The sequence below is a fragment of the Loxodonta africana genome, chromosome 9 (assembly GCF_030014295.1).
Source record: "Loxodonta africana isolate mLoxAfr1 chromosome 9, mLoxAfr1.hap2, whole genome shotgun sequence".
NCBI lineage: Eukaryota > Metazoa > Chordata > Mammalia > Proboscidea > Elephantidae > Loxodonta > Loxodonta africana.
Genome location: NC_087350.1, coordinates 55,472,162 through 55,496,167, shown reverse-complemented (window position 1 = coordinate 55,496,167; position 24,006 = coordinate 55,472,162). Strand labels below are relative to the sequence as shown.

At 38.5% G+C, this 24,006-nt stretch overlaps 1 protein-coding gene across 7 annotated transcripts in view; it reads left to right on the top strand.

Moving 5' to 3' along the window:
- CNTRL (centriolin) overlaps positions 1-24,006 on the top strand; it is a 106,214-nt gene that overhangs the window by 78,301 nt on the left and 3,907 nt on the right. For 6 of the 7 annotated variants that reach the window (XM_023544982.2, XM_023544984.2, XM_023544983.2 and 3 more), the window contains 17 exons: positions 984-1,114; positions 1,265-1,405; positions 1,494-1,620; positions 2,408-2,572; positions 3,339-3,498; positions 4,881-4,996; positions 5,079-5,296; positions 6,878-7,035; positions 8,112-8,185; positions 9,310-9,498; positions 9,942-10,167; positions 13,549-13,754; positions 15,035-15,175; positions 19,117-19,389; positions 19,579-19,641; positions 21,823-22,032; positions 23,919-24,005. In XM_023544982.2, the coding sequence (XP_023400750.2) occupies positions 984-1,114; positions 1,265-1,405; positions 1,494-1,620; positions 2,408-2,572; positions 3,339-3,498; positions 4,881-4,996; positions 5,079-5,296; positions 6,878-7,035; positions 8,112-8,185; positions 9,310-9,498; positions 9,942-10,167; positions 13,549-13,754; positions 15,035-15,175; positions 19,117-19,389; positions 19,579-19,641; positions 21,823-22,032; positions 23,919-23,978 (2,658 nt within the window). In that variant the 3' untranslated portion in view covers positions 23,979-24,005. The remainder of the gene's footprint in view (positions 1-983; positions 1,115-1,264; positions 1,406-1,493; positions 1,621-2,407; positions 2,573-3,338; positions 3,499-4,880; positions 4,997-5,078; positions 5,297-6,877; positions 7,036-8,111; positions 8,186-9,309; positions 9,499-9,941; positions 10,168-13,548; positions 13,755-15,034; positions 15,176-19,116; positions 19,390-19,578; positions 19,642-21,822; positions 22,033-23,918; position 24,006) is intronic. The other variant, XM_010587680.3, reaches the window with a different exon arrangement.

Here is a 24,006-nt window from a genome sequence, read left to right as displayed (position 1 = left end):
ACAAACCATGGATGGAAATATGGTGAATTCTCCAGCTCTTTCAGAGCTTACCAGCTCTTTTGCATCCACAGGGGGTATTTAATAGACAAGTTTAACATACAGACACATATGACTTTAGTGCAGCTGTGAAACTTGAGTTTATTGGCTGATGGTCAGTCACTGCTCAACCAAGTACAAACCAAGCTCTATATTTGGACCTCGTGATGATATTGTTTTAAGCTTCTTATTTTAGGCAGAAAAAGAAACAAGTTGATTTTAAAAAAAAAAAAAACCGTTTTTGCCAAATCTTATATAGAAAACAGTTTTCAAACTTCAAAAGTATTTAGTATCTTTGTTTCTCAACCAGTCATCCTCAGATTAATGAGATTTTACTTATCTTGATAATGTCTAGGGTAAAGCAAGAATCTCTGAGTGGAGGGAATTTTGGTAAAAATCCGTTCATTGCCACTTAATTGGGTAGTTTTTTTTAATTAAAGAAAATGACATACTAATAATATTACAGATTATTTTGAAATAAAAAAGGTCACGCACTCTCACCATCCTTAAATGACTACTTGCGTGTATATGTAGCCTTTCTGTCTTTGTTGGCACATATGGTTTTGCATAGTTGCTGTCATAGTGTTTGTACCATTTTACATTTATATTTTTCAGCGAACATAACGTTGACGTTCTTCCATATTACTACATTGCCATCTTATCATTGTAAAGGCTATACAATATTCTGTTGTGTTTATGCATTATCACTTATTTAGTCTATTACTTGTCAAGTTTTATATTATTTCATTATATAATGAGCATTTTTTTTTTTTTTTTGCAGTAGCTCTTTGCTTCCAAATTATTTTGTAAGGATTAGAGGGTTGAAGTGAATGGACATTTTTATAAGTATTTTTGCATTACCTTTTGTTTCCAAAAGAGTGTGTATTGCCAGTAGCTGTGAGTGAATATTGTAAATGAATTGCTTTTAATGACAGTTTCTTTTGTAGACAAAAAATGCTGTTGAGAAGTTCACCGATGCCAAGAGAAATTTGTTGCAAACTGAGTCAGATGCTGAAGAATTAGAAAGGAGAGCTCAGGAAACTGCTATTAACCTTGTCAAAGCTGATCAGCAGCTAAGGTACGTGGAGCCCCTTAGCCATTGAGGTACCTGGTGAGATGAATGAAAAGCTTGGTTCTAAGAGGATAATAATTGCTTTATGATAAATAACACAATATTAAGTCTAGTGATGGTGGGGCGGGGGATGGCAAATAAAGTGATGCGTTTTAGATTGCTCCAGGCTGACGCAAAGGATTTGGAGCAGCACAAAATCGAGCAAGAAGAAATCTTGAAAGAAATAAACAAAGTTGTAGCAGCAAAAGACTTAGACTTCCAGTGTTTAAACAAGAAGAAGGAAAAACTGACAGAAGAGTAAGTAAGGCCTCTTGTGGGGCTTCAAGGGTTTTGTACTAGAAGGCAGCTCTTAGGGTCCAGTCTTAGTACCGCTGGTGCTTTGCAGGCTTCAGAAACTGCAAAAAGACATTGACACCGCGGAACGCAATGAGGATCACCACCTGCAGGTCCTTCAAGAGTCTGAGACCCTCCTTCAGGCCAAGAGAGCAGAACTGGAAAAACTGAAGAGCCAGGTATGATAATAAAAAAAAATAGACACTTAGAAAAAGCAACTTATGCTGTTTTGAAACCTACATTTATTTTATGATTATAGAAGTAATACATATATATAGAAAAAGATTGGAAAAGACAAAATATAAATAGTTTAAGCCATGTATCAAAGTGTTAAGTGTATAGAGTCCAACCCAAATCTGAATCCCAATTTTATATAACATATCATTGAGTAAAAGAAGTGTGTCTTAGAACGTGGTATACTCTATGAGATCGTTTATGTTCAATGTGCTTATGAACACGGTATGTGTAGTCTCTACCAAAGTACCAAAGTGGTCATCTCAGAGAGGGGATGGTCATTTTCTATTTTCTTCATTTTGCTCATCTGTATTTTCTGTAAATAAATATGCATTACTTCTAAAATGATGAGTAATTTTAAAATTTACAACATAGATAAATATGAACAAATCCCTGGCTACCTTCTATCGTCAACACTATTATCGAATAAAATGTAGATATGAAAGTGCTTTGAAAACCATAACCTGAGGGATAATCATTATTATTATATTGGTATTATTGCTGTGATTGGAGTGGTTTTAAATATATAAGCTCAAAATCATTATTAGGCATTTCATGCCCTTTCCCCCAGTCTAGCCTTCCTGACTCTTGGGACTAGACCAGTAGGGACTAATTTTTCCCTGTGACCTCCTCACCTGGTAGCTTTAGCTGGATTAGGTATTTCCCATCTACCTGCTGAAAGCTTTGTGACTTTTGTCAAGCTTTGCACTCCTCCCTTTTTTTTTACTGCAGGTGACAAGTCAACAACAGGAGATGGCTGTCTTGGACAGGCAGTTGGGGCATAAAAAGGAGGAGCTGCATCTACTCCAAGGAAGCATGGTCCAGGCAAAGGCCGACCTCCAGGAAGCTCTGAGACTGGGAGAGACTGAAGTAGTTGAGAAGTGCAGTCACATTAGGGTTTGTTTTTCAATAGGTTTTATTAAGATCCCTAGGACAATAGCATGGATGTATTTTGAGATACTTTCAGTTTCCCTTAAATGCAAATATAAATTGCTAAAATCTTGAAGACTCTGCAACATTGCTTCGGTTTTATGTTACGTATCTATGCTGTGATTGTCATATGTAGTTTCCCGCTGTATCGTTTTCTGGATATATCCAAGATTTTCCTGCCTCTGTGTTCTTTCTCATACCATTTCTTCTCCAGGAATGCCCTTTCTCCCTCATCATTAGCCAGAGCCTATCCATTTTTCATGAGCTAGCTTCATACCACCTCCTCTTTGATGACTTCCCTGACTTTTGCCTTACCCCAACTAAAGGAGTTTGTCTCTCTTCTCAGTTCTGAGCCACTCTGTCTACATGTGTCCTAGGGCATTTAGTACCTTTAGCCTTGTGTGATCCCGTTTATGTGCCCTTCATTATCTCCCGGTGAGGTGCTGAGCCTCTGAGGGCAGAGGCTATGTCTGAACCTGCCTTTTCTTCTCCACAACATAATGCCTTGCACATGGTAATGTTGGATATACGCTTAAATGAAGATAACATGTTCCTTTCTTCTCTCATGCATAAATATGTTAGTATAAAAATAGTGCTATTCTTGACATAAAAGGCAAAAATGAGCTTGTTTCCAAATTACAATGTCTATGAAAAGAGAACGTTTATAAGAGAATTGATTTTAAAGTAATTTCCATTCATAATTTTGCAGAGAGTCATGATTTTTTCCCCACAGGAAGTAAAATCTCTTCTGGAAGAACTGAGTTTTCAGAAAGGAGAACTGAATGTCCAGATTAGTGAAAAAAAGTCTCAACTTGCACTTATAAAGCAGGAAATTGGAAAAGAGGAAGAAAATCTTCAGGTAGTTTTAGGGCAAATGTTTAAACATAAAACTGGTAAGTTTAAAGGAAAACAATCATAAAATTTGAGGTTAGAAAATATCTATATTCCAGGTCACAGAAAAAATCCCAAGTGGTCAAATAAGTTATTAATAAGTAAAGAAAAGCAAAGTTTAAAACGAATTAAAAAAAACCCAAAAGGAATAGGGTATCATTTTCTGCTGTTCAAATTAATAAAATTTATTTAAAAGAAAAATAATCATATTCTTTGCTAACCAGGGTATGATGAAAGAGGAGCACTTACAGGCTATTGATTGAAGCATAAATTAGAACAATCTCCCTCTGTTTCATTATTCCTAAAATTCACAGCTGTTGAGCCACTGGGCCCATTTCTAATAATCTAGAGTGGTGTAGTAGTTAAAGAGCTTGACTACTAACCAGGAGGTCAGCAGTTTGAATCCACCAGCCGCTCCTTGGAAACCCTATGGGGCAGCTCTACACAGTTCTGTAGGGTCACTATGAGTCAGAAGCGACTCAACGACAACGGGTTTGGTTAGAGCAGGCGTTTATGCACGTCACAGCAATATTTATAATGGCAGAATTTGGAAATAGCTTAAATAAACAATTTAAGAATCATATTTCTAACAACATTTAATGACATGTAGAAATACTCATGAGAAGAGTGAAAAATGTGTAAAAATTGAACATGCAATGTAATTCATTTTATTTTAAAATATATGTTTACGTATGTGTACTTATGGAAGGAAATATATCAAAATGTTATTGTATTGTCTTTGGATGGTGGGATAATGTTTGATTATCATTTTCTTCTTTTATGTATATATATATATATATATATTTTTTACTATTTTCTGAATCTTATACAGTGAGCAAATATTTTTATAACCAGAAAATAAAATGTTAATTTTTAAAAATCTGTATTTCAAAAGGGCCAAAAAATTGTTTTATAAATTTATGTTTTAAAAGGTTCCAGATTTATTTTGATTAATTTTTATTTGTTTAAAAGTGCTTTTAGTTCATTCTTTTATGTTGGGGAGAATTGCTTTTAGAACTAGATTTTTATTAAATGTTTTTGTTAAAATAGTTTTGACAAATTAATATTTAACAGTACTTTCAAAGGATTTTTATTTTTCATTAAAAAACAATTTGATGTTCTACATCTCACCTTGGTGAGTGGCGTCTGGGGTCTTAAAAGCTGGCAGGCAGCCATCTAAAATACATCAATTGGTCCCAACCCACCTGGAGCAAAGGAGAATAAAAAAAAAAATTTTGGTAACTCCTTAGTTGAGTTCAACAAAAACTTTTAATTATCTGTTTATTGTTTGTTGATTCAGTCAATAGCATTTTGTCTGTTTCATTTTGTAAATGTTTCCAAGTTCATGTAATAGCTTAGACCATGCTTTGTTTCTGTCTGTTAGAACTAAAGAATATTTTGGACATGTTGCAACTTGAAAACAATGAGCTACAAGGCTTGAAGCTACAGCACGACCAAAAGGTGTCTGAATTAGAGAAGATGCAGGTTGAGGTGCTAGAGGTAATGAACAAAGCTATTGTACCCTTAGCAAACTGCAGCCTTCCTTTTTCAGAATGTTTGAGTTCTCTTTTATCTGATTTAGGAGAAACTGGAGTTAGAGAATTTGCAGCAGATAGCCCAGCGACAGAAAGGGGAAATAGAGTGGCAGAAGCAGCTCCTTGAGAAGGACAAACGGGAAACAGAGCGAATGACTGCTGAGACCCGAGCATTACAAGTGTGTATGGAGTCTTTGAACAAAGAAAAGGAAGATCTGGAAGAGGAATGTGGCAGTTGGGAAAAGAAGTTGGCACAAACCAAAAGGTGAGAGCAGGAACAAATAAGCTTACAGGATTACTTCTTGAAGGCTAAAGAATTTTTTAAATTTGTCAAAATAATATAAACACACAGTATTTTTAAAAATTAGAAAATAGAGACTAAGTAAACAAACACTCCACAAATTCAGTGTCATAATACAATTCGCCAATAGCATTTTTTGGTGAATTTCTTTCTAATTTATTTTGTGGTTTTTTTGTTTAAGATATTAATTCTTCCCAAATTAATCTATAGATTCAAGACAATCCCAATCAAAATCCCAGCAGGCTTTTTTGTAGAAATTGACAATCTGATTACAAAATTTATATAAAATTTAGAATAGAATCCAAAATTTTTTAGATATGACACCAGAACAACTTCGAAAAAGAAGAACAAAGTTTTAGGACTGATACTACCTGATTTCAAAACTTATTATGTTTACATAAATGTAAAAACCTAAATATAAAACTTCTAGAAGAAAAATAGGAGAAAGTTTGTGGGACCGTGGGTTAGGGAGAAATTTTGTAGGTATGACACAAAGCATGATACATATAGGAATAAATTTATAAAAGTAGAATTCATCAAAATTTGAAACTTTTCTCATCAAAAGACAGTGTTAAGATAATGAAAAGACAGGCCACAGGCTGAAAGAAAATCTTTGCAACCATATGTCTGATAAAAGACTTATATCCAGAAAATATGTTTACACAATTTCTCAAAACTCCGTAATAAGAAAACAACCCAATTTAAAAAAAAAAAAATAGGCAAACAATTTGAGCAGACACTTCACCAAAGATACATGGATGGCAAATAAGCACATGAAAAGATACTCAGCATCAGTAATCACTAGAGAAATGTAAATTAAAACCACAAAGATACCATTATATACCTATTAGAATGGCTAAAATTAAAAATTGACCATACCAGGTGTTAACAAAGAACTTTCATACACCAGTGAAGGAAATGTAAAATGGCACAACCACTTTGGAAAACAGTTTGGCAGTTACTTAAAAACTTAAATATACACCTACCATAAAATCCAGCCATTTCATTTCCTAGGTAGTTATGCAAGAGAAATGAAAGACTGCACACTAATGTGCATAGCAGCTTTATTAGTAATAGTCAAAAACTAGAAGCAACCCAAACGTCCATCCATCAGCTGGTGAATAGATAAATTGTAATACACCCATACCATGAAATACTACTACTCATCGATAAAAAGGGAATGCAGTACTTATATACACGGCAACGTGGATGAATTGCACAATAATTATGCTGAGTGAAAAATCCAGACAAAACAAGTACATATAGCATGATTGCACTGATGGAAAAGAATACATACTTCATGTTTTTATCCATGGCTTTTCGAAAACTTCAATTTAGGGAGTCACTTTTTGAAAAATCTCCTGTTTACAAAGCTAATAATAAAATTTTTTTGGAAATAGTTAAGAGTGTTTCATTTTGTTAAGATTTATAGTTGTTCAGACTTTCCATGACTATACACTGTGACGAGTATTCCTCAGTTGTCTCTTGTGTATGTGTGAACATTTCGTGTTTGAGAGTTTGACTTATTCTCTGCTTTTATGATAGAGTTTTGGCAGCTGCAGAAGAGAACAGCAAAATGGAGCAGTCAAACTTAGAAAAGTTAGAATTGAATGTCAGAAAACTGCAGCAGGAACTAGACCAACTAAGCAGAGACAAGCTCTCACTGCATAAAGACATTTCAGTAATGCAGCAACAGCTACAAGGTATGAGACAGCAGAACAGGAAAGACAAGGGTTTTTTTCCTTTGTTAAGATTCCTTTTTTAATTGTTCAATTTTTTTTATTACAGAAGTTATTTGTGCTAAAAAGCATGGGTTTCTTTTAGACATGATGAAAATGTTCTAAAATTAGATTGTGGTGATGGTTGCACAATTCTGTAAATATACTAAAGCCATTGAATTGTACGTACTATATGAGTAAAATACATGGAATGTGAATTATATCTCATTTAAGTTTTTTTTTTTTTTTAAGTTACCTGTGTTTCTTAAAGAAAAAGTAAAAATCATAGCAAAAAGATAAAAATAAAAATTACCATTAACCTTACCTCTCAGAGATAATTCCTGTAAACAGTTTGGTGAATATTCTTCCAGATTTTTCGTATGTTTACATACGTTACAAAAACAAAGATGTAGCTAACATCCTTACTACCACATCTTTATAAATATTCTTATGTAGGATAAATTCCTAAGTAATAATTATAGCTAATTATGTTTGTTGAGCATTAACTTTGTCCGAGGCCTGATGCTGTTTACACTTATTTTTCTGACTTAATTCTCATAGCATTTTTGTAAGGTAGAAACTGTTAAGTCACCCATTTACAGATGAGGAAACTGAAGTTGTTTCTGTGTGACTTGCCCAAATGAGAATTGATTTGCTCACAGTCACACAGCTATTAAGGGACGAAACCAGGACCTTGATACAGATATAAAATTTATTTCCAAATCATCTTTCTGAAAGGTTGTACCAATTTCCATTTCTATTAGCAATGTAGAAGGTACCCATTTTTAAACTATGAATCTCACCAACACTAGGTATTATCTTTAACTTTTTCTATTGTGAGGTTTTGAACATGTAAGTCTTTAAAAGCCTGGGCACCAAACCTAGATCTGGGTTGTACATGTAACTGTCTTTTGGCCTTTAGCAAGATAATGTGGCATAATCAGGTATGTAACAGAAATATATTTAAATTTATTTCCACTCTGTTTTTTAGAGGGGCTGATGGGAATCTGGAAAATGCATACATAGGTATTTCTTACTTTACGAAAATTTTACTTCCATAGAAAAACGAGAAGAAGTAAACACACTACAGGAAGAACTAACTCATGTCCAAGACCACTTGCACTTAGCAGAACAGGTAAGCCTAACAAATGTAATCTAGTAGTATCCTGAAGACATGCAGGCAATTGGCTGAAATAACAACAACAACACAAATCAAGTAGACTGGCTGCTTGTTCGTACCAGCAGGTCTCATGGGACCATTTATATAACACAAACATATAAATAAAAATTTTGGTGCAGAGCAGTGGTTTTCAAATTTTATTTTAGTCCTAAAACTCTTGATTCAAACAAGTTTTACTCAAAGGTAATAATTAGGGTGGTGGCAAGTCCAGAGCCTGACCTTTCAGTAGTCCTTCTGGGGGCTTCCAAGACAAGATGGACCATCTTGATCCATGGAACAGATGAGGCTTCCAAAGGCAGTGTTTAGATTTTATCACTCATTGATCTGCAGAGTAACATCCAGATCTGGGCCTCTGTCTTGTCAGATGTTGAATAGAGGATTCTTGACCCTGGTATTTCTAATGATCTTAAAAGTAACTCATTGTTGTCCTGTTAGGATAGTGCTATAATATTGAGTTTCAGAGAACCTCAAGCAAGTTCTGGGCCCAGTTTCCCCTAGGTAAAGCAGTTGGTTTAGACATCTAAATTCTCTTTCTTCTACCTTTAGGATTCTATGCTTAAAATTACTTAAAGTGTTCCATCTTGAAATTCTTACACAGGTTCTTATGAACATTTTCTACGATTTTCAAAAACACTTAATTTGGGTTCCTTGAACAAAGAAATTTTATTGTTTTCTGAGTTTTTTAAAGGTATATAAATACTTTAAATAGTAACAAAACCAGGACTTTCAGCTGATTTTTAACTAACATTGTTAAGCCTTTTTCAGTTTTTCTTATGTTCTCAACAGTTCTGAGGTACATGTTGTTTATTTCCATTTCAGTAATCAAGCAACTAAAGCTTGGAGGAACTGAGCCTCTTGCCTAAGTTACATGTTTTTGGCATCTCATTTTTTAGATACTAAATAAAAGGAAAGCCAGTAATTAAACTGAGTTCTGGATACCTTTCTAAAAGCTAATTGGGATAATAAAGGATGTCGAACTTTCATCCTTCTCATTTTGTGAGACTTAGTTGATAATGGATTGGCACTAGCCATGTAAAGACGGCTTTGTTAGTGGTTTCAATGTGTGCTTTCACATAAAGGATCTGCTTCACACCACCAAGCATCAAGACATACAGCTTAGTGAGCAGACCAGGATCCAGAAGGACATCAGCGAACAGAAAAAAAAGTTTGAAGGCTTTCAGAAAGAAGGGGAGACAAAACAGCAACAACTTCAAGTGCTGCAGAATGAGATTGAAGAAAACAGGCTCAAGCTAGTACAACAAGAAATGGTATGTACTACACATTTACAATTTCACGTACAGGGAAGCATTTTGCCACTTCTGTGAGCTTTTTTCTCCTAGCAGAAAGCCTCTGAGAAGTATCCCCTATGGAACTGTGCTTCTCTTAACTGTCGTGTGTAACCAGGTGTGGATTTTATGCCAACTGTTTGAATCTCTTTGTATTAATGTGTACAGACCATTAAGATCATAGGACGTTGGTCCTGTAAAGAATCTTAATGACCACATGCCATTTGTTACTTGAATCCCCTCCCTAACTTGCCACCCAAATAGTTTTCCAGCCCCTGATTGATCACCTTTATAGAGGGAACTCACTCTGTCATAGTGGACCGTTTTCTACACACTGTTGAACTGGAATCTATCTCATGTCCATGACGGTTCTCTCATCTGGGGCATTATTTATTATTTTATGATTAAGGTTGTTGTTTATTAAGATGTTTCAGAAACTCCAGAAAGAGAGAGAAAGTGAAGAAGAAAAATTAGAAGCGAGTAAAGTGACATTGAAGGAGCAGCAGCAGCAGCTGGAAAAACAATTAACAGACCAGAAAAGCAAACTGGAACAGGTGCTCACAAAGGTGTTGGTGGCTGAAGAGCGTGTCAAGACTCTGCAGGAAGAGGAGAGGTGGAGTGAAACCCTGGAGAAGACGCTCTCCCAAACCAGTATGTATTCTGAAACGTTGCACTGAGGTCAGGGGGTTATCTTAGTTATCTAGTGCTGCTGTAACAGAAATACCACAAATGGATGTCTTTAACAAAGAGAAATTTATTCTCTCACAGTTTGGAGGCTAGAAGTCCAAATTCAGAGTGGCAGCTCCAGGAGAATGCTTTCTCTCTCTCTGTTGGCTCTGGGTGAAGGTCCTTGTCATCACTCTTCCCATGGTCGAGGAGCTTCTCAGCGCGGGGACCTCAGGTCCAAAGGACGCGCTGTTCTCCTGGCTCTTGTTTCTTGGTGGTATGAGGTCTCCCTGTCTCTCTGTTTGCTTCTCTCTTTTATATCTCAAAAGAGATTGACTTAAGACACAACCTAATCTTATAGATTGAGTCCTGCCTCATTAACATAAATGCCAATAATCCCACCTCATTAACATAGAGGTAGGATTTACAACACATAGGAAAATCACATCACATGACTAATGGTGGACAATCACATAATACTGGGAATCATGGACTAGGCAAGTTGACACAATTTTGGGGGGACACAGTTCAACCTGTAATATTCTACCCTTTGGCCCCCCAAAATTCATGCCCTTGCCACATGTAAAACATATTCAACCCATCGTTCCACAGCAAAATCCAAAAATCTCTCTTAATCTATGAAATCTAGAATACAAGTTATCAGCTTCCACGGTACAAGGGCACAACAGGCAAGCACCAGCTAGACATTTCCATTACAAATGGAAGAAATTGGAGGGAAAGATAGGATAACAGGCACCAAGCAATTCAGCAGAACGTATTAGCCCTCAAGGCTTCAAAATAATCCTCTGTTCTCTGAGACCATTTAGACAATGGCTCTGCCCTCTGGACTCCAGGTATTGGCCATTCTCTCCAGATTCTAAGTGGAGGCTTCTTGACCCTGGGCTTCGGCTCCACCTTCCAGGGCCACTGGGATGGCAACTCTGCTCCCTCACATTTGGTTGGCCCGTTTTCGTAGCCCATCTGAGTGGTGACTCCACCATTTGAAGCCCCAGAGGTTGTAGCTCTACCCTTTGAGACTGAGGCAGTTCCACTTCCTGTGTTCCTTGTTTCTTCAGCTTCTGCTTCCTGGTTCCTTGGCTTTTCAGGCCTCACCACCCACATCTGCCCTGCTGGGGCAAGTGTTCCAAAGCTCTTTAGCTCCACCGATAAGTCCCTGGACGCACCCCACTCCACCAGGAAGCCTCCTGGCACACAGGCACTCAGCTCTCTTGGCCCATGGGTCAGCTCCAGTGCTGTCTCGCACTGGTCTCCTGGCTCTGCTGCTGCCATTTCTCTGATGCTGCTTCTTGCCATCTGTGCCATCTACAGTGTAACAGCTCTCCTCACTTCCTTCTGAGTTCTCACCAGAATTGTCTTTGACATCCATAATTCCACCAACAGTCTCTTCAAGGCAATCTAGGCTGTTACTATTACACAATTTAAAACTCTTCCAGCCTCTGTCCATTCACAGCTTCAAGACTGCTACCATGTTTTTGTAGAGCAGCACCCCACTCTCTCAGTACCAGATTCTGTCTTAGCTAGTGCTGCTGTAACAGAAATACCACAAGTGGATGGCTTTAGCAAAGAGGAAATTTATTCTCTCACAGTTTGGGAGGCTGGAAGTCCAAATTCAGGGTGCCAGCTCCAAGGGAAGGCCTTCTCTCTCTTGTCTTCTCTGGGGGAAGGTCCTTGTCATCAGTCTTCCCCGGTCAAGGAGCTTCTCAGTGCGGGGACCCTGGGTCCAAAGAATAAGCTATTCTCCAGGCTCTTGTTTCTTGGTGGTATAAGGTCCCACTGTCTCAAAAGAGATGACTTAAAATACAACCTAATCTTGTAGATCAAGTCCTGCCTCATTAACATAACTGTCGCTAATCTCACCTCAGTAACATCATAGAGGTACGATTTATAGCACATAGGAAAATCACATCAGATGACAAAATGGTGGACAATCATAATACTGGGAATCATGGACTAGCCAAATTGACATACATTTTGGGGGGGACACAGTTCAATCCATAACAGAGGGCTCTACTGGTTGTCTTATAAACTGTGTAGAGAATACACCATCCAGAACCCTGAAAGGAGGTGTAGGGGAGGCAAGGGATGAAGTACGATATCTTGTTTGATGCTCAAAGGCTTATGAAAGATGAGAAAACAGGCTCAGAGAGACAACGAAAATTTGTATTTTTATGGAGATGGAATTCAGTCCTGGGACTGTTTGATTCCCAGGTCTGTTTACTTTGCCATATTGCCTTCCTCTAGATTGCTATCTCAAAGAAAGTGGAACGTCAAGGCAAAGAAGTGCCAAAAGATACTCTAAAGGCATTCTAACAAGTACAGTGTTTGTGAGCTTTGGGAACAATCATCCATTCCATCCCAGTCAGTCAAAAAACAGTATTAGCAGTTCTAATTCTGTCCAAATTTGACATAGTAAATGGAGCCAAAATATAGGTATTTGTCTTTGGGTCAGCTCGTTCTCTCTTGAATAACATATAAACGAAGTTGGCATGGAAGTCCTGGGCAAATGATTGCTCACACACTGATAAATAATTTTTCTTTCTTAGGCTGCAAGGTTTAATATGATCAGAAAATATTGTTTCCTTTAGTGAACTCACTGGGCTTAGAGATTTGAAAGGGCTATTTCTCCTTCCCTGGGAACTCTTGGTACACCCAGACCCAATCATTATGAAAATGAAACTTAACAAATATGCTGAGTCTAATCATGCCATAGGTATTGAAAAGTAAAATGTGGGCAGTGTGTTAACCCTGAATAAATAGGATGATGAGAAAAAATCCATTTAAAATATCCTTACTATTTAAAACCACCAAAAAAAAAAAAAGCATGATATATTGAGTACTCACTATATACCACGTTTTTACCTACATGATTCTCATTAAACACTAGGCTGTAAGTTCCTCATCTATAAAATGGGGCTCATGTCATATAGGAATTTCTCTGAATCCTGTGTTCTTTCCCCCTGCACTGCCTTCTATGAAGAAAGAAGTAGAGGTGTGACTCCCTTTATTCGAATCAAGGTTTATAAAGGACATTCCAGCTACCTGTTCCATGTTCCCCTGAACTCGTGAGTGGTGCTGTGTTTACTCTCATTTGTCTCAAAAGACTGGAAAGGGAAGACCATAGCTGTCTGTCACTTTGGGATCAGGCCCTCCAGGAGACAATTGCTTCAGGAGGCCCCCCTTATCTATGCCTCTGGTGTGCGTCAGGGTGGACTTGTAGTACTCAGTTATGGAGGAAAGTGCCTGAGTGAGTAGCATATCACAGTTATGTAATCTGCCCTCGATGGAAAAGCGGCCCACAGCCAGCCCAGGGCCTCTGGTTAAACCTATTAAAATTGTTCATTTCAGAACAACAGCTTTCAGAACGGGAACAGGAATTAATGGAAAAGTCAAGTGAGCTCCTGATTCTCCAGAAAGAGATGGACTCCATGAGGGCAGACTTCAGCCTCCTGCGGAACCAGTTCTTGACAGAAAGAAAGAAAGCAGAGAAGCAGATTGCCAGCCTAAAGGAAGCACTTAAGACACAGCGGAGCCAGCTGGAGAAAAACCTTCTTGTGAGTACTTGCCACCCCACAGTTTATGAGGAAATGATGCATTTAAATTTCTAAACTAAAACACTATTTCAATGCAGAGAAAATAAATTACCCATCAACCCAACACCTATTCCTACTCTTGATATTGGTGTATATATGTAAAATCTGTTGTTTTAAGTTGATGGTAGGTTTTACCTGAAACCAGGCTGCAGCCTCAGAGAAGCTCTCTGGCTGGCCGAGGACACAGTCATTTGAACAGACAATGTCAGCACACAGCCGAGAGCACTCTCAGATAGCAGCCTCTGCTTACACCTCGACTGCCAGGGAGCTTTTAGAGAAAGCATCAGTAGACATTTTTATACAGCTGCAGTCAGTGCTCACACGTTTTTCTCAGCCTGCTCTTTTTATTCAACATTAGCTGTAATTAATCATTATCCTAAACCAGGAAGCTCAATTTACCATGCTTTTATCCTTAAAATAAATTTTGGGAGGTGATATTCAGATGAGTTCAAAACAGTTTATAGTGAGTAGAGGAGGTAGGCAGCAATGAAGGACTGCCACAGGAATTGATTTCTCTAACACTCTCTGGAAGAATTAATGGAGCCCCCTTCCTACTGTGTGGAGGATCCTTGGTGGTGTGGTGGTTAAGAGCTCAGCCGCTAACCAAAAGGTCAGCAGTTCAAATCCAACAGGTGCTCCTTGGAAACCCTATGGGGCAGTTCTCTGTCCTGTAGGGTCACCATGAGTTGGAATTGATTCCACGGCAATGGGTTTCTGGTGTTTTTGGTTTTATTGTGTGAAGGAGTCCCTGAGTGGCGCAAACGGTTAAGGACTTGACTACTAACAGAAAGGACTTCAAATCTACCCAGAGGTGACTCGGAAGAAATGCCCGAAAGATCACAGCCACTAAAAACCTGTAGAGCACAATTCTATTCTAAAACACACAGGGTCGCCATGAGTCAAATTTGACTCGACGGCAACTGGTTTGGTTTTTTTTTTCCCCAGTAATCCTATGATAAAGGGTGTTTGTTACCATCTTACAGGTAGTTAATGGAGGCTCAGAAAGAGAAAATAACTTATTATCAAAGGTAACGCTGCAGACCTGGACTTCAGACTTTGAGCTAAGAAACTCCAGCTATACTACACCTGCCAAAGAAGGCAGATAGAATTGTCCCCATTTTACAGTTAGAGAAACTGAGGCCCAGATGAGAAGTAAAATTACAGAACTAGTGAGTGTGTAAGCCAGTGACCCACACTACCACATGTTGGACCCCAGAGTCATTTTCCTCCTTCTGTGCTAGGAGCAAAAACAGGAGAATAGCTGCATGCAGAAGGAAATGGCAACAATTGAGCAGGTGGCCCAGGACAACCATGAGCGGGCTAGGCGCCTGATGAAGGAGCTCATGCAGATGCAGCATGAGTACATGGAGCTCCAGAAACAGGTGCGTGCCTAGGACCCCAGCTGACCAGCCTGGGACAGAGAGGACTCATTAAGCACCTTCATTCCCCTCAGGGCTCAGACTTTTTTTTTTTTTTAATATCACTTTTAAGAAGGTATTGCTTTGTGGAAATTATGAAAAGCTAATAATAACATTCTTTAAGTCGAATCTATTTTTCCAATCTTAATATTTAGAAGTGCACTTCCACAAGAATATATTTGTTCGAAATATACTTTTTAAAAATTTTGTGGTGAAATATGTTTAACATCAAATTTACCATTTTTAACAGTTTTTAAGTGTATAATTCAGTGACATTATTTACATTTGCCATGTTGTCCAGCTATTATCACTATTTCATAAAGTTTTTCATCATCCTAAACAAACTCAGTACCCCTTAAAAACTAACTTCCCATTCTCGCCTCCTCTCAGCCCCTGGCAACCACTACTAAATTTTGGTTTCTATGCATGTGCCAGTTTTAGATATTTCATATAAGTGGCATCATACAATATTTGTCTTTTTGTGTCTGACTTTGCACAGTGCTTTCAAGGTTCACCTTTATCATCACATGTATCAGAACTCAAGTTTTCTTTATGACTGAATAATATTCCACTGTGTGCAGTGAACATTGGAGTACAAGTATCTGTTTGAGTTTCTGCTTTCAAGGTTTTGGGTGCATACCTAGGAGTTGAATTGCTGGGTCAGATGGTAACTCCGTTAACTTTTTGAGGAACTGCCAAACTGTTTTTCATAGCGTCTGCACCATTTTACATTCCCACCAACAGCAGATAAGTGTTTCAATTTCCCCACATTTTCGCCAATGCTTGTTATTTTCTCTTTTTCTGATAATAGCCATCCTAGTGGGAGTAAGGTGATATCTTGTGGTTTAGATTTGAGTTTCTGTAATGACTAATGATGTTGAGTATCTTTTCATGTGCATGTTGGCTATTCATATATCTTCTTTGGAGAAATGTCAGTTTGACATTTTTGCCCATTTTTTAATTGGATAGTCTCTCTTTTTGATGTGGAGTTCTAGTAGTTCTTTGTATATTCTGGAGATACAGGATTTGCAAATATTTCCTCCCGTTCTCTCAGTTGTCTCTTCGCTTTTCTGATGGTATTCTTTGATGCAGTTTTTTCTTTCGATGAAGTCTAAGTTATTTACCGTATTTTTACACAAATAACACGTGCATTACACATTCTTGTCAACTGCACAACTCCCCCCCTGCATGTTATTTTCAAAAGTGCACTATGCCAATTGCCGTGCATTATATGTGTCGGCATGTTATTTGGGAAAAAATATGGTAACTTGTCTTTTGTTTCTTGTGCTTTTGGTGTCATAACAGAACCCATTGTCAAAAACAGTGTCTTGAGACTTTACCCCTATGGTTTATTCTAAGAGTTTTGTGGGTTTAGTTCTTATATTTAGGTCATTGATCCATTTTGAGTTAATTTTTGTATATGATGTGGTCTATGAGTCTAACTTCATTATTTTGCATGTGGAAATCCGGTTCGCCCAGTACCATTTGTTGAAGAGACTGTTCTTTGCCCGCCCCCACCCCTTGAATGAATTGGGCACCCTTATTGAATTCAGTTGGCCAAAGATGTATGGTTTTATTTATGGATTGTCAATTCTGTTTCATTGGTCTGTATGTCTGCCCTTACAGACACTGTTTTGATTACTGTAGCCTTGTTGTATGCTTTGAAATTTAGGGCATGAGGGCCTTCCTACTTTGTTCTTTTTTCAGGAGTGTTTTGCCTATACAGGGCCCCCTGCAATTATATATGAATTTGAGTATCAGCTTTTCCTTTTCTGAAAAAAAGACTTTGTGGAATTTTGATAGTGATTGCATTGGATCTGTAGATCACTTTGGGTAGTATTGACACCTTAATGTTAAGTCTTCCAATCCATGGACGTGGGATGTCTTTCCATTTATTTAAGTCTTCTCTGATTTCTTTCAGCAGTGTTTTATAGTTTTCATTGTATAAGTCTTTCACCTTCCTATTTAAATTTATTCCTGAATATTAGGTGCTAATATAAATGGAGTTGTTTTCTTAATTTCATCTTCAGATTATTCATTGCTGATGTATAGAAGCCCAACTGATTTTTGTGTGTTGATCTTGTACTGTGCCACTTTGCTGAATTCATTAGCCCTAGTAGCTTTCTTGTGGAATCTTTGGGATTTTTTATATGCAGGGTCATGTCATCTGTGAATAGAGATAGTTTTACTTCTTTTCTCCTATTTGGATGTCTTTTATTTCTTTTTCTTGCCTAATTGCTCTGGCTAGAACTTCTAGTATAACATCAACTGGCAGTGGTGAAAGTGGACATCCTTGGTTTTGTTCCTGATCTTAGGGGAAAAGTTCTCAATCTCTCACCATTGAATATGATGCTCAAAATATACTTTTAAAATTCTCTTAAATTCAGCAAATTATTAAGTTTTTTTTAAAGAAAAGGGGTAATTCTTTGGCATAGAATTTTATCACATTTCAAAGAACTATGTTGAAATGTTAGGTTTTATGCCAGGTACAAGAAAAATGGCTCCAGGGGAAACCTTTGCTGTTACATAATGTAACTAGACTGAGGGTATGTAAATTGGTGAAATCTCTAATCCTAGATGCCCTGGTGTCCTCTTAGCCAGTGTCAGGATCTGGGCCACTCCTGAACTCTAGCTTGGCAGCTATGGCCCTGCTACATTTTGTCCTTTGGACCATCCATATGGCCATTCCAGTTCCATTTGTGCCTCCCCTACTCCACACACACATCCTTTGGTTCAAGAAAAAATAATTATTTTATTTCAATTCTTAGTGATTCTAGATGTCTTTGTAAACTTGGTAGGGCCATTGCAGTAGGTATTAGTCTAATACCTTTGCTAAGCTCTTTATGGGAAGGGCCACATAGAGTAGTCTCAGGTATTAAACAGAATCCGTTTCACACTTTGGAAACCCTGGTGGCATAGTAGTTAAGAGCTACAGCTGCTAACCAAAAGGTCAGCAGTTTGAATCCACCAGGCGCTCCTTGGAAACCCTACACGGCAGTTCTACTCTGTCCAGTAGGGCCACTGTGAGTTGAAATCAACTTGAGACTTGATGGTAACGGGTTGGTTTTTTTTGGCTGACACTTTTGGAAGCTTCTGGACTGCTCAAGCCACCAGATTCTTCACCTATGAGAGCAGTTGACCAGATCATTTCTAAGGACCCATCCACATTAACATTTATAATCTAGAATACTTATTAGTTGTTTCAGTAAATGACCCTTTTCAGTAAATGGCCCTTTGAAGATTTAATTGCTGTAGTTGCCATTTATTGGGTACCATCAGGTGCTTCATATAAATTCTCACTTAGTTCTCACATATCTGGGAGGGAGGTATTATCTCCATGTACAAATGAGGTAACAGAGATTCTGAAGTTAGCTAACTTGCCCAAAATCATACTGGTAATGTTTACTGGAAATGAAATTCTAATCCAGCACTAGCTTCAAGGAGATGGACTTCTATAGTGTAATACATCTTTAAGGAACATTATGCACATGCTTTTCTAAACTGGGAAACCCTGGTGGCATTGTGGTTAAGAGCTACAGCTGCTAACCATAAAGACCAGCAGTTCGAATCCACCAGGCACTCCTTGGAAACTCTGTGGGGCAGTTCCACTCTGTCCTATAGGGTCGCTATGAGTTGTAATCAACTTGACGGCAGTGGGTTTGGTTTGGTTTTGGTTTTGGTTTTCTAAACTGAAGTTCTTAAATCAAGATGCCAGTAAAATCATTTACCTGGTAGCTTATAGATACTTGAGTTTTTAAATAATTCCAAATTTTCATAGTCCTAATAATCACAGTAGTCGACATTTGTAGATCTTTAAATACATGACACATTAAACAGCTCTGTTCCAGTAAGTCCTCAACTTTACCCAGTGGGCTTTACTATTTGACTGTCCCTCACTCTTTAAGATGGCAAACCATAAAGATTTGGAGAGAAGACAAATGGAAATCAGTGAAGCAATGAGGACACTTAAATCTGAGGTGAAAGATGAAATCAGAACCAGCCTTAAGAATCTCAACCAGTGTCTTCCAGAACTACCAGCAGAACTGGAAGCTATTTTTGAAAGAAATGAGAACTTAGAAGGAGAGTTGGAAAGCTTGAAAGAGAACTTTCCATTCACCATAAATGAAAGACCATCACCTTTTGAAGAAAAACTAAACTTTTCCCAAGTTCACATAATGGTAAGGGTTTATCCTGCTATTCTCTGGACTACATCGATGGATAATTTGGGTTTTTGAAAAATTGGTTCCCATCCTTCTTGAGATAAGCTAAAAAAAAAAAACCAGACTGGAGGGTGGTCAGGTAGGTGGAGGGAAAAGCTGGTTGATTACTGATAAACTCATTAATGTGTCCCTTTTCCCTATGAAAAGGATGAACAGTGGCGTGGGGAAGCACTCCGAGAGAAACTGCGTCATCGTGAAGATCGACTCAAGGTTGCCTTTAAAAAAATAACTGTATGAGATACTTGACACATTGGGGAGAGTGAGAAAAATTTCTTAAATTCATGTACTGTGCTCACATTGACTTTTGTTGCAGCACTGACAGCAGCTTTATAGGTTACATGGTGGGAGCTCAGAGAAGCTGGCATCACACAATTAGTCAGTGGCAGGGTCAGTGTTCTTTAACCTGTGTAATATGCTTTGTCTCAACTAAAACCAACAGAACCTAAGTATTTGGGACAGGAAATAGAGATACAATGATAAAAATAAGGTCACAGGCCAGTGGTTGGAGGAGCGATTGGGAATATTAGAAAAGTTGGCTCGGGTGTCAGTAAGGAGTAATTTAGCCCAGAACACATTGCATTTGAGAGCCCTAAGGACATTCAGGGACGTATATCTGTGGAAAAAAAATATCTGTAGGTGGCTAAAAATAGGAGTCTGGGATTTTAGTGTTCAGTACTGACCTTAAGATTTAGGTGTTGATAACCTGTACAAGGGCAGTTCTACTCTGTCCTATAGGGTTGCTATGAGTCAGAATTGACTCGATGGCAGTGGTGGTTTTTTTTTGGGAACCTGTAGCAGGCAAGGTCATGGTAGCTCCAGACACACATCCAGGCTCCCTGAGGGACCAAATTGCTGGGCTGAGGTCTGTGGAGACCATGATCTTGGGAAATATGTCACTCAATTGGCATAACATAGTTTATAAAGAATATGTTCTGCATTCTACATGGTGAATAGTGTCTGGGGTCTTAAAAGCCTGTGAGCAGCCATCTAGGATACTCCACTGGTCTCACCCCTTCAGGACAAAGGAAGAATGAAGAAAACTAAAGATATAAGGGAAAGATTAGTCCAAAGGACTAATGGACCACATCTACCACAGCCTCCACTAGACTGAGTCCAGTACAATGAGATGGTGCCCAGCTACCACCACTGACTGCTCTGACAGGGATCACAATAGAGGGTCCTGGACAGAGCTGGAGAAAAATGTAGAACAAAATTCTAACTCAAAAGACCAGACTTGCTGGCCTGACAGAGACTGGAGAAACGCTGAGAGTATGGACCCTGGACACTCTTTCAGCTCAGTTAATGAGGTCACTACTGAGGTTCACCCTTCAGCCAAAGATTGAACAGGCTCCTGGAACAAAACAAGACAAAAGGGGTATACCATCCCTGGGGCAGGGGCTGGAAGGCAGGAGAGAACACGAAAGCTGGTAATAGGGATCCCAGGGTTGAGAAGGGAGAGTGTTGATATGTCATAGGGTTGTTAACCAATGTCATAGAACAATGTATGTACTGTTTGATGAGAACCTAGTTTGTTCTGTAAACCTTCATCTAAAGTAAAATTAGGAAAAAAAAAAAAAAATTTAGGTGTTGACCTAAAGATTCTGGAGCCAAAGAGGCTAGGTGGGAGTAAAAATGTAAGAGTGTGTGAGATCACCTAAAGGAGCCCTGGTAGTACACTGGGTAAGTGCTTGGCTGTTAACCAAAAGGTCAGTGGTTTGAACCCACGAGCCACTCTGTGGGAAAAAGATGTGGCAAAGATGACAGCCTTGGAAACCCTATGGGGACAGTTTCACTCTATCCTACAGGGTTGCTATGAGTCAGAATTGACTTGACAGCAATGGCCTCCAGCGACATGTGGCTGTTTAAATTTTAGGTTAATTATAATTAAACTTAAAAATTTAGTTCCTCAGTTGCCACATTTCGGTCATCAAGAAAGTCCTGTTGTACTGACTGCTATAGAGACTTTGAGAGAATCATTTCAGGGCTCAGCATAGGGGAAAGCTAGAAAGTAAACTGGGGTTGAGGATTAAATATAGTAAGGAGACACTGAAGATATGAACTATAATCTTCTAAATCATGGCAGAAAAGGAAGAGAGAGATGAAGCAGTAATTTAAGGGGGGGGGGAAGAAAGGAATACAGAAATCCTATTGTTACAAGTGGAGAGAATGGACCAATTAATGACAACACAGAGTGGTAAATGTTAACGCATTGAGATTATCCATCTGGCACCTCCTGCAGTATTTTTTTAGGACAAGAACATTTCCGGCAACCATTCCTACTTTTTCTGGTAGGCAGATTTGCCTATCAAATGTTTAAAATGAGGAAGCCGAGTAAAAGTTCTGGTATTTTTTTTGTGTGTATAAACCTCTAAATTTTATAACATTTTTCAGGCTCAACTTCGACACTGTATGTCCAAACAAGCAGAAGTATTAATTAAAGGAAAGCGACAGACAGAAGGCACTTTACACAGTTTGAGGAGACAAGTTGATGCATTAGGGGAATTGGTCACCAGCACCTCTGTAGATTCAACTTCTTTGTCACCCAGTCTATCTCAGTTGGAGTCTTCCCTTGCCGAGGACTTTCAACTTGGACAAAGCCAGGTAAGAGGAAGATCTTAACAAGGGTTTTGATATATTACATGGAAAGTAGTTGAAAGCTTTAAAAAAAAAAAAAAATTTTTTTTTTTTTTTTTTTATGCCATCTAGAGGCGACTGAGAGGGACATACAACCCTAGAAAACTTAAGAAAGACATGGTTTTTTTTTTGAGGTCCCAGTGTTAGTGTGGGAGGGAGGATAAGCTGGATTGCTTGGGAAACAGACTAGAACTGAGAATTGGATGACTTAGTTACATAAAAAACCAAAACCAAACCCAGTGCCGTCGAGTTGATTCTGACTCATAGCAACCCTATAGGACAGAGTAGAATTGCCCCAGAGTTTCCAAGGAGCGCCTGGCAGATTCGGACTGCCAGCCCTTTGGTTAGCCGCTGTAGCACTTAACCACTACTCCACCAGGATTTCCACTTAGTTGTATAGTGCTGTTATAACAGAAATAGCACAAGTGGATGGCTTTAACAAAGAAATTTATTCTCTCATAGTCCAGAGGTTAAGTCTGAATTCAGGGCGCCAGCTCCAGCGGAAAGTTTTCTCTCTCTGGGTTCTGGAGGAAGGTCCTTGTCATCAATATTCCACTTGACTAGGAGCTTCTCAGTGCAGGAACCCCAGGTCCAAAGGATGTCCTGTGCTCCCGGTTATGCTGTCTTGGTGGTATGAGGTCCCCCTGTCCTTCTGCTCTCTTCTCTCTTTTACATCTCAAAAAAGATTGGTTTAAGGCACAATCTAGTAGATCTCATCAAGGTAACTGCTGCTAATCTATCTCCTTAACATCATAGTGATAGGATTTACAACACATAAGAAAATCACATCAGATGACAAAATGGTGGCCAATCACACAATACTGGGTATCATCATAGCCAAGTTGACAGATGTTTTTTGGGGGACACAGTTCCATCTTTGACAGAGATCTAGTTAAATCTATTACTAACGTTCTCCACTTCCAGATTTCCGTGTTTTCTACATGGTCAACATAGAGCTTAGACCTTGTGAGACCAATTTGAGTCCTAGATTAGTCAGTCTCCCTGTATCTTGGGGAAAGATGACTAATATTGTTCCTCTTTACCTGGGGTCTGTTAAGAAACTCTGAATTTTACATAAGGTTTTCTGTGTGAAACTTAGAGTAATTTAGGAGGAACATGAAATAAACTCATGGGACAGGTAAATATTTAACACAGTATTGTTGACATTAAAGCTGCCATTTTTTAGTTCTTAACTGCGTGCAAGTATTATGCTAAAAACTTTACATATATTATCTAATTTAATTTTTGTATACCTGGGATAAGGAAACTATAAAACGGTAAGTGACTTGGTCAAGGTCACAGTAAGTGACAAAACCAGGACTTAGGGGCTAATCTGTGTTTTTTGCCATAGAGCAGTGTATTACAGTGATTGAGCCACAAGGAACATTCAAGGACAGTTGCCTCTTTAATAGGCCTAAGGAGGGCAGGCAACTTACTTAAGGTTACAAGCTAATTAGCAGCAGAGCCAAGATTTGAATATGGTTACCTAGTATTTTCTGTGGTGGGACCCAAGTCAGGTAAAGGCCAAAACCATCATGGGCCTTAGAGAGTAAGAGGCATTAAGCATTGAAAAATTGGGCTTTCGAGACAGCCCAGAATAATTGGAGAAAAGTGCATAGTGGGCTTGGAGTCAGGTTCAGTTACCAGCTCAGGATGGCAGGTGGAAAGAGTTCAGGTGCTCTAAAGGCAAGAGGATATAACAAGAGGTGTTAAAGGCACAATGGATAGAGAGAAAATGTTAGATATTGGGATCTGGGGTTGTAATCCAGGCCTGTGTGAGATAAAAGCCTGAACTAGGCTGGAGTTAAGGGGCCTGGTTTCTAAACCTAACTTTTTATCTTCTTTTTTTTCAGAGCTCCTTCTACCAAGTACTGCCTGGTCCATTAGAATCATCAGACATTTACCTGCACTGATGCCATTCCCAGCTTCCTGCTCACAGGG